Source organism: Lepidochelys kempii, chromosome 19 (genome assembly GCF_965140265.1).
Source record: "Lepidochelys kempii isolate rLepKem1 chromosome 19, rLepKem1.hap2, whole genome shotgun sequence".
NCBI lineage: Eukaryota > Metazoa > Chordata > Testudines > Cheloniidae > Lepidochelys > Lepidochelys kempii.
This window is the reverse complement of record NC_133274.1, coordinates 12,128,071-12,141,235: the sequence shown is the minus strand read 5'-3', so window position 1 is coordinate 12,141,235 and position 13,165 is coordinate 12,128,071. Positions and strand designations below refer to the sequence as shown.

Below are 13,165 nucleotides of genomic sequence, written 5' to 3'. Positions count from 1 at the left end.
GGCGTATCATGCTAGGGTGGCAGCATTTTACAACCACCCTGTCTGACTATAGATAACATAAGGTGCAAGGCAGGAGAATTGGGCCCTTTGACTTGCCCCTTTTTGCACAGGTGGTCTTAGGCAGAGCTGGTAATTGAACCCAGATCTCTCGAGTCCCAGACCACAGCTTGAACCACCAGCTCATCTTGTCACCGTTTCAGGGTTAACCCTGCGCTTCCCCCCCCCAGGTCTTCCTCGAGGGCACCCTCTTCCAGGTTTCTGGCTTCCCAGCTATTACCTCTCTCAGACAGAGACCCAGTCTCTCTTCCTCCATATCTGGGGGTTTAGGCTTGCAGTCTGTCTGCACTTCACTATGTTTTCCCCAGCAGGGCTGACCAGGGGCCAGCACCTGTGATTAAGCAGGGGGGTGGGACTAGATGACCTCCTGAGGTCCCTTCCAACCCTGATATTCTATATTCTATGAATCTTTCCCCTGGGGCTACAACAGTGTGTACCAGTTAATAGCCAGCCGTCACAAAGCAAAATACATTTATTCTGAGGGAGAAAGCATTGTGGAGAAAACACACACAAAAACCCAAAAGTTCCTAACCACATGCTAAAATCTCACCAGAGGTCACCGATCCATTTTATTGGGCCCTACCAAGCCAAAGTCCTTCCAATCCTTCTGCAAGATGTGCTCCCCCCCCGCCCCCAGACAAAAGCTCCTGTCCATTTTCTGAATCAAAAAGAAGGTCCTGTTGTGCCAGTTTAAACTCAACTTTTTTATACCAAAAGCTCTTCCTTTGTTGGCTGCTGGAAAACCCACTTTTAACCAGTCCATACCAACTACCCCAGAGCATGGTTGCTCTCTGCAATTTTTTACAGTTGCAGCTACTAGCCTTAATCAGCCTCCCACCTCCACTGTTTTTAGTTCCTGGAGGAACTATGGGACCCCCTCACTCCCATCCATACAATTCCTGGCCCACAGTGGTACATCAAAGGCCCACAGGTAAGTATATAACAGACAACCCAAAGAGAGGGCTAGATGTTGCGGGTACCCTGGAAAATTACAATAGGATCCTAGGAGCAATAAGAGGGAAATCAGGGGTGGAATCTGCTCAATATCTTAGCTGTCTATGCAAAAATACAAGAAGTATGGGGAAGAACTGGAAGTTTTAGTAATATGCTAAATTGTGACTTAATTGGCACTACAGAACTTGGTGGGATAAGTCTCATTACTGGAAGATTGGTATAGAGCGATAGAGCTTGTTCAGGAAGCACAGGCAATGAAAAAGGAAGAATATATGCATTTGTTCTGATGTGGGAAGCAGACCAATTTAAAGTCTCTAGGTAAAGATAAAAGAGATGAAAAAATATAGGGATGATGACCTGGTAGGGGTCTACTACAGACTATCAAATCAGGAAGACAGGGAAGTGGATGAGGAATTTCTAGAACAAATAACAGAAATATCCAAAACACAAGACCTGGTGGTAATGGGGGACTTTAACTACCCAGACATCCGTTGGAAAAAAATAATACCACAACACACACAATTTCCAATAAGTTATTGGAATGTATTCGGGACAACTTTTTGTTTCCGAAAATGGAGGAAGTCACCAGGGAGACAGCCATTTTAAACTCAATTCTGACCAAAAAGGAAGGAATTGGTAGTGAATCTGAAGGTGGAAGGTAATTTGGGTGAAAGTGATCATGAAATGACAGATTTCATGATTCTAAGGAAAGGAAGGAGTGAGAGCTACGGAATAAGAGCCAGAAACTTAAAAAAAACCCCAGACGTTAACAAACTAAGAGAACTGGTATGTAAGGTCCCAGAGGAAGAAAATCTAAGGGAAAAAGGAGTTCAGGAGAGTTGGCAGTTTCTCAAGGAGACAATATTAAAGGTACAACTGCAAATTACTCTGATGTGAAGAAAATATAGGAAGAATAGTAAGAGGCCTGAAAATCAAAAAGGAATCCTAGAACAAGGGGAAACATGGATGAATTGCTAAGGAGGGGTACAAAAGAACAGTACAAGCACGTAGGGACAAAATCAGAAAGGCTAAGGCATAAAGTGAGTTAACTTGGAAGGGACATAAAAAGAGGTTCTTTAAATACATTACGAACAGGAGAAAGACAAGGTCCCATACTTAGTGAGGAAGGACAGCTAATAACTTATGACATCAAGAAGGCTGAGGCATTTAATGTCTATTTTGCTTCAGTCTTGTCTGAAAAGTTTAATGGTGACCAGATACTCAACACAATATTAACAACAAGAGTGAAGGAATGCAAGCCAACATAGGGAAAGAACAGGTTAAAAATATTTAGAAAAGTTAAATGTATTCAAGTAAGCAGGTCCTGATGAAATTAATTCTAGGGTGCTTCAGCTAGTTCCTGAAGTACATCTTGGAACCATTAGCTATTATCTTTGAGAACTCATGGAGGACAGATGAGGTCCCAGAGGACTGGAGAAGGGCAAACATAGAACCTATCATTAAAAAAGGGAAACTAAGAGGACCTGGGGAATTGTAAGCCAGTCAGCCTAAGTTCAATACCTGGATAGATACTGGAACAAACTATTAATTTGTAAGAACCTAGGGGATAATAGAGTTATAAGGAATAGCCAGCATGGATTTGTCAAGAATAAATCATTCCAAACCAGCCTAATTTCCCTCTTTGACAGGGTTACTGGCCTTTTGGATAGAGGAGAAACAGTAGATGTGACATATCATGATTTCCCATTCTCATAAGCAAACTACGAAAATGTGGTCTAGAAGAAATTCCTATAGCATGGGTGCAAAAGTGGTTGAAAGATGATAAAGTTATCAACAGTTTTCTGTCAAACTGGGAGGGCGTATCTAGTGTGGGACCTGCAGGGGTCAGTCCTGGATATAGTGCTGTTCAATATTTCATTAATGATTTGGGTAATGGAATGGAGAGCATGCTTATAAAATTTGCAGATGACTCCAAGCTGGGAGGGGCTGAAAGCATTTTGGAGGCCATGATTAGAATTCAAAGTGACCTTGGCAAATTGGAGAGTTGGTCTGAATTCAACAGCATGAAATTCAATAAAGACAAGTGCGAAGTACTACACTTAAAAAGGAAAAATTAAATGCACCACTACAAAATGGGGACTAACTTGGTAGGTGATTGTACTGCTGAAAAAGACACGGGGTTATAATGGATCACAAATTGAATGTGAGTCAACAACATGATGCAGCTGCAAGAAAAGGCTAATATTCTGGGGTGTATTAACAGGAGTGTTGTATGTAAGGCATGGGAGATAACAGTCTAGCTTTACTCGCCACTGGTGAGGCTTCAGCTGGAGAACCGTGTTCTGTTCTGAGCATCACACTTTAGGAAGGTTGTGGGCAAATTGGACAGAGTCCAGGGGAGAGCAACAGAAAGTGATAAAAGGTTTAGAAATCCTGCCCTATGAGGAAATGTTTTAAAAAAACAACATGTTTAGTCTGGAGAAAAGAAGAATGAGGGGGGACCTGATAGTCTTCAGCTATATTAAGGGCTGCTATAAAGAGGACGGTGATCAGTTGTTCACTGTGTTTACTGAAGGCAGGACAAGAAGCAATGGGCTTAATCTGCAGCAAGGGAGGTTTAGGATAGATATTAGAAAAACTTTCTAACTGTAATGGTAGTTAAGCTCTGGAACAGGCTTCCAGGGGCGTTTGTGGAATCTCCTTCACTGAAGGTTTTTAAGAACATATTGGACAAACACCTGTCAGGGATGGTCTAGAGAGAAGGTGGGTGAGGTAATAGCTTCGATTGGACCAACTTTTGTTGGTGAGAAAAACAAAATTTTGATCTTACACAGAGCTCTCCTTCAGGGATGGCTTTGCTTTATTTGGTCCTGCCTCAGTGCAGAGGCTGGATTGACTTCTGGAGGTCCCTTCCACCCCTACATTTCTATGATTCTATAAACCATTCCTAAATTTAATACAATATAGGCCCCAAATATACTGCATGCTGTTGCACTATCTTGTCACATTTCCTTTCTCTTACATGCTGCTTTTTTCCCCTTCTATAGACCCTTTCATATCCAGGAGTCTTACCTGGATTTCCCCTTCTCCTCTAGGAATGTGCAGGCAGGCCACCATTGGCCTTGAGAGGTGGACTTAGGTCCTTTTCCCAGAATTCTCTGCCTCCATGGGAGAACAGCTGAATGCAGATCGCTGCTCACACCAGGGACCTTTCTGACTTTCAGATCGTTCAGAAAAACCCTTTTTTTAAAAACACATTTATACATTGGATCTTAAACTTGCAGACACTTCCCTTCCCCCCACCCAGGGCTAGGGGATGGAAACATGGTAACTAAGGTGACATCCAGGCTTTTGGAAGGTGGCCAGTGAGGAGAGGCCAGGCTGGGCCATGCTGTGCTCCACTCCTGAAGCCCCACCCGGGAAGACCAGCATCTGCTCTGCTAGGTTAAGGAGCAGGGCCCAGGCAAGCTTTGCTCCCTTCTCAACGAAGTTTGAAGCCTCCTCAAGATCCATTGAAATGGGGGCCACTATGTGTCTAGCTTCCTTTGCCCAGTCAGTTCTTGGGATAGTTCTGGATCAGCATGACAGGCAGACTGCAGGTTTGTTATAAAAGTCTGTGTCTGACCTGCCCTATGCTCTTGGGATGCTCACTTAAGAGCTATTCTGAGCCTAGGGTCTCTGGATTTGTTTCTCTACAGGGAATTAACTGCTCTTCCTCAACTCTGCATCACACAAGGGAAAACCACAGAACAATGCTCCCCCGAGACCTTTCTGGCTACTCTCAGTTTCTCTTCTGTAAACCAGGCCTATCAGTTTGCCAGCCTAAAGCCTCGTCTTTACCAGTTCTACCTGCAGTGGAGGATAGGGCCAGCTGCATTACCGCTGCACTCAATGGCAAAAGCTTCCAGTGACTTTAGTGGGAGCTCGACCAAGTGAGTGGTAAGCAGAGTGAGTTGAGGCATGAGAGAGGGATTTGGAACCACCCAGCACCATTGTGGGCTAGAATGCCCCCCACTCAAATGGGAAGTAGGAAGGGCAGGAGGGTTTAGCAGGGCAGCTGGACCCAGATCTGATCATTCGTATAGAAAAGTGGGTCGGACTAGAGACTGGCAGGCAGTGGGGTGGAGGGGCAGCCAGTGATCACTAGCAAAGGCCTGGTACAGGTACTGCCATGAAACACTGAAACTGGACAAACTCAGCCTGACCACGAGGTGGGTTTAACACTGCAGCCTGGGTCAGGGTCCTGCTGTGGTGGAGATCCAGCCTGTTCATGTCCCTGGGTTCACCTTTAATACTGAAAAGTCTGCATGTTAGTGAAGTTAGCGCATGGCCTCATGTTTGATTATTGCAACTGGGCCGTGCCCCCTCCACCTTTCCCTTTCCGTGATTGTTTAACATAGGGAACTCTGGAAGGTCAGAGTGATGGTTCCGAATGGAATGCTACTGCAGTGGAATAGCTGGCAAATCTTCAGCTCCTTCCAGCACCCTCACAGGTTACAGGGCAGACTGCTGCAGATGGGGAAGAGTAGGTGGCAACTGGCGATGCCAAGTCCTTGGGCTAGTAAAGTTGGACGGCTTCCCCAACAGGTTTGGCAGCTGCTGCTGGAGTGCATCTCTGCCTGTTTTTCATTCTCTGCAGAGGCACTTCAACCGCCACAAGGCCTGTGCTCTCTTGTGGGAAGTAAACGCAAGCAACCACGCTAAGTGCTTATAGCACAGTGCTGCTGGAATTGGCATCCCAGCTACGGGGGGGCACCAATACATGATCCTCTAGGATCTTGGTTGAGTTTTGGTTTGCAGGTAAGTGGCAGGAGAAACTCCTCAGATCACCAGCAGGCTACAGCCCATCCCTGGGTGGAGAAACCTTCAAAGCATAGATCAAGAACCCCAAACTCCAAGGCATAGACGTTTTTGAAGGTTAATGGGAACTTGGCAGATCAATGAGAGACGAGCACAGACTAAAAAGCCTGAGATTCATTGAGAGAATTATAAGATATTTAGTAGTGAAGTTTGGTAACACCTGTTACTAGTTGAATAAATGGAAAACTTCCAACTCAACACAGATGCTTCCTGGCTCTCTCCCCTGCAATCCATACTCCCTGCACCTCCAAACCGCTAGGGCTCTTCCAGGGGGTGAGAAATCTGGCTGACTCATCATGTTTAGGGTTTGAGGTGGGAGGAATACAATCTGGACCTTTAGGAAGCCCTTATTTACCATCTTCCTCCAACCCACTCCTCCCCACACACCATATGCTGGCCTCATGTCAGCGCAATTATGTTCTGCAGAAGAGACTCAACTGAAGATCCCTTCAGCTTTATTACAACCTGATTGCAAGAGGTGCCAGATACCTACAACTCCCATCAAAATCAACATTGCAATGCTGTGACATTGCAAACAGCCATGTTTTCTCCCTTGGGAAATGCTTGTAGTCTCCACAGTGGAAGCTCATTTGTAATACTCAATTTTATTAACAATACCTATACATTAAACATTAAGGGCCAGATCTTGCAAACACATAAGCCTCCATCCAGCAGACCCCGGAGTGAACCTCTGCAGGTGTGCAGAGCCCCATTGCCTTCAGGGTTGCAGGATTATTCCCATCTGCACGGGTTGGACTGCAGGATTGGGGCTTACATTATTTCATTTAAAAGTGACAATAGTTTTGCATTAAACAGTATTGTTTTTATTAAAATTGTAATTCCACTCAAATGTCATGATTTTACTTTTATTGGACCAGCATCTCTGATACTCTGAGTACATTTCCCAGACCTGAAGGAGAGCTCTGTAGGGTTCAAAAGCTGGTCTCTCTCACCAACAGAAGTTGATCCAATAAAGGATATTACCACACCCACCTTGTCTCTCTACTATCCTGGGACTGACATGGCTACACCAAAGCTGCATACAATTATTTTCCTTAAAAGTTTAAATTATTTTTCATTTAAAGATACTCTGTCCCTTTAACAGATCCCAGCCACGGACTACTCCTAAGTGAATGCCCCCTTTCACCTGCACTACCTAAATATTCCGGCAGGTGGCGCTGTCAACACCCCTCGGTCCTCCAGCGGCCCGCCATGCACCGCGCTTCCTCTCTCGCCATTGTGCCTCGGAGTGGAGCGCGCGCTGCCCCTCGTGACGCCCGGACGGTGTCAGCTCGAGGCAGGCGGCCCCGGCCATAGACGCTGGCGGAAGGGGCGAGGAGCTGGCTAGAGCGTCGCTCGAGCAGGCAGCCGCAGAGCCGCGGGCGGGCGAGTCAGAGTCCGCCAGGAAGCCGAGCCGCGCGGTTCCTGCGCCCCGCTCCCCGGACAAAGCCGCCGCCGAGACCCGCCCGCCGCCGCCGAGACCCGCCCGCCCGCGAGAGCCCGGACCCCGCCCCCGCCGCGAGGAGCCCGATCGGAGCCATGTCGGCCAGCAGCCTCCTGGAGCAGGTACCGGCCGCCGCGCGCCGGCCTCCCCGGGCCGCGCTCGCGGGAGGGAGCTGGGAAAGGCCCCGGTTTCGGGCCTAGCTCCGGCGGGGCGGCGTTGGCTTCCCCCAGCCCTGCGGCGGTTCAGGGCCGCGCCGGCTCTTGGGCGAGGGCGGGGAGGCCGCGGCCAGGCCGCGCTGGGGTTGGGTCCGGCTGGGCCTCCCCTGCCCGCCAGGCTCCAGGCCTGGCTTCGCCGCCCGGGCACGGGGCGCCGCCGCTCGGGCCCGGCCAACCCCCGCGTCCCGCCCGGTCCCCCCCCCCCCCCGCCACCTTGGAGCTTCCTCAGCTCCCGCCCGCCGGGGTCTGCGGCGCCCGGTGCTTCTTCCCCGGGCTCACCGCTCTTCCCTCCTCTCTCTTCCATGTCTCGTCGCGCCGCCGCCTGCCGCCGCTCCAGAGACCTAAGGGCCAAGGCAACAAAGGTGAGAGGCAGCCGGGCCCCTGGGGACGTGGGTGGGCGTGGATTTTATTTCTGTAGGAGCAGGGGAATAGCGGATCCCTGGGTGGGGGGGAGAGTAAAGCGGGGGACTGGAGGCAGCGTGTGGGACTGTCCGGGGCTCCCATGGCGGCCTAGCTGCAGGAGGACAGGATTTTGCTGGGTGGAGGTGTGAGGAATATAGGGGATTCCCTGGAGCACGGAAAATGGGGATATTAAAGGGAAATAGGAGTGGGAAGTGAAGTTCTTTTGGGAGCTCAGCATTAGGATACAAGAATTTCTCTAGGAATCTTCTCTCCTCTATGTTGCCTCCCGGTGAGTTTATGTATTGGAGCTGTCTGCAGGCCATGTCTGGGAAGCTATACAGCCGAAGTAATTGTGTCAGTGAATCAGGAAAATTAGATTAGCTTCCACTGTGGGTCGGAGGAAATTTCCTTTGGAGGACCATGCTGGTGTGTGTGAGACCTTGCCCTTAGTAATGTGGCTCAGCTGGCAACATTTGGAACCAGTGAGACATTTTTGTATTCTAACATAGGTTGTTTTGTCACCTAAATACTTTTAGGTTAATACGTGTACTTGTTTGAATTGTGGAGTTCTTTGTAAGGGTATGAATTTTGTTCTTAGTGCAAAATGGATCTGTGCATCAGAAGGATGGGTTAAATGATGATGACTTTGAACCCTACTTGAGTCCTCAGGCCAGGCCGGTGAGTACTACAAAGCTTCTCTCTTTAGTTAAGGGGTAGGGTGTGCCAAGCAATTACATAATTTTCTGTCAGTGACTGATTAAAATGAATTTTTCTTTGGTTTTCCTTTGTTGTTTTTAAGTCCTCTCCTCTACCCCATATTGTTTTTTGACATTTGCTAGCTTTTTATGGCTATTAAAATAATACTCTATTTCGTCAGTAAATAGGTAGTACTGTGATTAGAAAACACTGGTAATTAGTTCTCATTAATTGATTAAATATTTGTATTTAGGTGTAGGGCTGCTACAATGAATATTGTTTTTTTTTTGTATTTAGGTGTAGGGCTGCTACAATGAATATTGTTTGTTTTTTTTAACAGCAATAATTAAAAAAAATACCTTGGGGTTGGGGAACAAACATAAGGGTAAGAAGCTCCTTAACACTTTTGCAACTTATTTGGGTTGCACTGATGTAGCTGTGGGCAGAATTTGACCCCAAAAATATTTATCCTGAACATAAAATGTTGTGCTTCTGATGAAGCTAGAAGTAGTAAAAGGAATTCATAAATCTTGTGATCATTTCTGATCTTTCAGTTTTACTCTTAAGACATGTCACTTCCTTACTCATTTCTGGTTGATTATACAATATGAGTGAGTGTATTATATGGCAACGTGAAATATCTCGGTAAAATGTGGTAATGTTCTAGAGGCTTGTTTCAGAGAGGATATTATCAGTGTTATCTCTTTACCAAGCAAACTGGAAAATCCATGAAGTTTTGCTCTATTTTTTACAAAAACCAGAATAGGTGGTTTGGTAAATGAAAAGGCATTAGCAAACGAAACCTTAGCTTTAATTAGAAACTGAGCTGTAAAGGCTGCAGTCAAATCTGAAATTGTCACTACCAGAGACTTCACCACTCTTTTTGTATTTTTGATACTAGCGTCTTTCTTAAAGACAATTTATACTGTTAATCCTGTTAAATGAGTATTGTGTGACATACATAAAAGATGAAGGAATATGACAGACTTAAGGCAGTATAAGTTCAGTTATGGTAGGTATACATATTGTTAAGATGTATCAGTGACCTTTTCAGTTAATCCCAGTTCATCTTTTCTTTCATAGTTCAGGTAAAAATAGCCAATAAATTGTTGCATTTCTCAATTCATTTAGTTTTGTCAGCCATGTTTTTATAGCTGGAGTTTTTTCAGTGATACCCATTTCATTGGCACCTGTTGTGAGAATTCTAAATAGGCTTCTTATCTTTGTTTAATTTGCAACAAGTATGACACTTTTCTAACAGCTCCTTGTTTGTTTTTTTTATTATTTAATCAGTCCCTGTCCTCCCTTGCCTCTAATGAACTTAATTGCTATTGTTAGCAGCCTACCTGGTTGGTAAGATCACTTAGGAGTCTAGTTCTCTGGAAAAGTGCAAACCTAGTTCAGAATCTGTGTAGACCGTGTCTAGGTTCTTTCACAGAGTCCTAGATAGATAGCTGTGTCTGTGCCTACTTCATTTGGCACCTTTTGTTGTCATAGAAGTTGATACCACCAATTCTGAGAGGTTTTTGAACATTTAAAGAGACTTTCAATTTACAAGTTGCATTTCTATGTGAAATTACCTACTAACTAAACAGCTAAGTTTACTATATCTGACAATTTAGAAGAAAAACAGTATTTTTTTTAAAGTTTATTAGGAACATTTAATAAGCACTTTGTGAATAGTCACTCACTTTCCTCTTTGTGAAGGTATTTCACAAGAAACAGGGAAAACTGTTTTTTAAAATACGAAAATGATTGGTTTTAGAACTACAGAAATTGGTAGGGGAATTCACTGGCTGGCATAATACTGGAAACTCTGAAACGGGCTGAATTTCAAACTGATGGTGGTCCTCGAAATATTCAGCAAGAAAAATAAAAGATGAGACAAAATTGGTTAGCTCCAAATAAAATTGTCCCACTAGAATGATTTCCTTTCATTTCTCACTATGTTGTATAGTTTGTCACCTGCTCTCATATTTTCAGTTCATATAAGATGAGTGAAACCAACACACAGTCAGAGTTGACTGTGGCGCCCGTGAACAAATGGAACAGGCTGGTAGGAAAACAGTGTCAAGGTTCATTATCGGAAAATGGAGCAGAATTATATAAAACACTCGGAAATTAAATTGTTTGCTAACATAGTCAACTGCTTATGAGTAGGACTCCTAGAGGCTATGGTAATACAAATAGTGCGGGGTGGCTGCATTTTGAAACTACATTCCAGCTAATATGTATAAAACATTAAGTAACTAGATGACAAGGTGCATACTTTTTAATTCAGGAGCAAGTAGGAGCTGCCATTTTAGGAGCCACTATTAACTAATTTGGCAACTTACTGAATCTCCTTAAATTTGACTAAGTTGCTTTGTATTCCGAATCTCAAATGTATGTAAGTGAGACTTAAACATTAAAAAAGGCTTTGGAACTCTAATCCCTGGGGAGAGGGATGCAGAGGAAGAGTGAGTCTGAGGGGGGGAATTTTCAAAAAGCATTAGTCATCCAGGGGAATTGTATGCTGGTTGAGTTCTGTTTGCATGTTAATCAGTAACATTCTATCACTCAAGTTTGTGAGATATAGAAGCACTGGACTTCATGTTCAATAACGTATGCACATTGCTAGGATTTCGTCACTGAGCAGACAGACCTCTCTTCTTTGAATTTGCTGTTTAAACCCTTATTTTAATTTGTATGCTCATAGGTTTATTGTACAAATATAACTCTTCTGTACGACAGATTTAGACCGTATATCAGTCTATTCTGTAATCAGCCCTCCCCTGAAAATTATTTGAGACAAAACATAAGCGAATGGGTGAAAAGAGAATATGTTGACTTGATTAGGGACCACATTTGATCTGACAGTGTCACTTTTTTTGTGCACTGTATGGTAGAAATTGGTCAAGCCAAAGATCTCATCACCAGGATAGAATGGTTCCAAGCTTTAAATGTAGTCTTCGTTATATGTTTGTAAGGCCAACTTCCTTCTGAGTATTTTAAATTACCTGTGAAACTGGGGAGAGAGGCCTCTATCCTTTAAAGGGACATTGTATGATTTTTAGCGAACATCTTAAAAAATCCTTATTTATTCTACACATTACACTGTAGGGCCCAGTCCTGCAACATCTCATTCACATAAATAGTCCTGTCAACTTAAGTAAAGACTGTTCACTGAGTTAGGTTTAGCAGGATCGAGCTCTTAAATGATTAGAACTGTTCATCCGAACACACTAACTGATAGACTCAAGGAACTCAATCTATTTAGCTTACCAAAGAAGAAAGTTTAGGGGTGAGTTGGTTAGTCTGTAATTATGTACGTAGGGAACAAATATTTAATAAGTGGCTCTTCAGTTTAGCCGAGATGTGTATAACGATCCAATGGCTTCAAGTTGAAGCTAGACAATTCAGACTTGAAATAAGCCATACATTTTTAACAGTGAGGGTAATTAACCATTGAAGCAACTTTCCAAGGGTCGTGGTGGATTGTCCATTACTGACCATTTTGAAATCACGATTGGGTCTTTTTCTAAAAAATCTGCTCTAGGATTTATTTTTGGGAAGTTCTATGGACTGTGTCATCCAGAAGGCCAGACTAGATGATGATGATGGTTCCTTCTGGTCTTGGAATCTCTGAATTCTCTTTTATTGTGCTGCTACTTTTTTTTCTTCTCAGCTGGGAAAATGAAAATAGACTAGTCAGATTACTGTTTTCAAGCAGTAGCACGGTGATATGATTGTTTGGTTGACAAGAACTTCAGAAGAATGTTTTTAAACAAAACCTGTCGCCATTGGAATCTTTACAATTAATTTTCTACTAATTTTAGATAAATTTCAGGCCAAATATAACCTGTTTTAATTTTGAGTCTAGGCAGCTTACTTTCGCTTAATTCAAAAAGAGATAGGGAGACAGAACCACTCTTCCTTTAGTGTGCCAGAGCTATCTTGAGCCTACATAGCTTTGATGCATATATGGCATGAAGTCCTTCAGGAACTGCACTTGGCACCCACAGGCATGATTCAGTGAAAAATGGAGTGGAGCCTAATGTAAGACAAGTTTTTAAACAGGAACGGAACCTGGCTTTCATCTAATCTGCATTGGATTGTCATGTAAATTGTCATGTAGCACTAAGACCTGTGTGCGTACAGGTTCAAATTACTGGATGATAAAACCCATTAGTGTTACTGCAAGAACTCCCTGGTGGTATGGTTTAAACGTGAAATGACAGATCTTCATGCAAGCAAGTCTTAGTGATGTCATTTCCTAATTGTAAAATTAGACATCCATGGTAGAATATAGGGGCTGTTTGGATGTAAACATCTAGAGTAGAAAACTCAGCAAGTTTTTCTTCCGAACCTGAAGTTGGTCTCTGTAGCTGTGCTGGAAAGGCCCCTCTGGAAAAGCTTTAGGTTTTCTTGTGTTGTTTTAGTATGTCACTAATATGTGGCTGTAGCTCCAGAATAGTTTGAGTTTTGAGGATGATACAGTAATTTCCATGTTTGTTCTAAAGTTCTTGGGATATTTTTGGGTACTTTAATATTAACCTTTGGAGATGTTTTTATGGATAATCAATTTGAGATAATT

General features: G+C 43.9%; 1 protein-coding gene across 2 annotated transcripts in view; it reads left to right on the top strand.

Annotated features, from left to right (window-relative positions):
* Positions 1 to 7,053: 7,053 nt before the first annotated feature.
* Positions 7,054 to 13,165, top strand: part of YTHDF2 (YTH N6-methyladenosine RNA binding protein F2) — a 32,122-nt gene continuing 26,010 nt past the window's right edge. The window contains exons 1-3 of one of the 2 annotated variants that reach the window (XM_073317898.1): positions 7,054 to 7,398; positions 7,829 to 7,853; positions 8,492 to 8,571. In XM_073317898.1, the coding sequence (XP_073173999.1) occupies positions 7,372 to 7,398; positions 7,829 to 7,853; positions 8,492 to 8,571 (132 nt within the window). In that variant the 5' untranslated portion in view covers positions 7,054 to 7,371. The remainder of the gene's footprint in view (positions 7,399 to 7,828; positions 7,854 to 8,491; positions 8,572 to 13,165) is intronic. The other variant, XM_073317899.1, reaches the window with a different exon arrangement.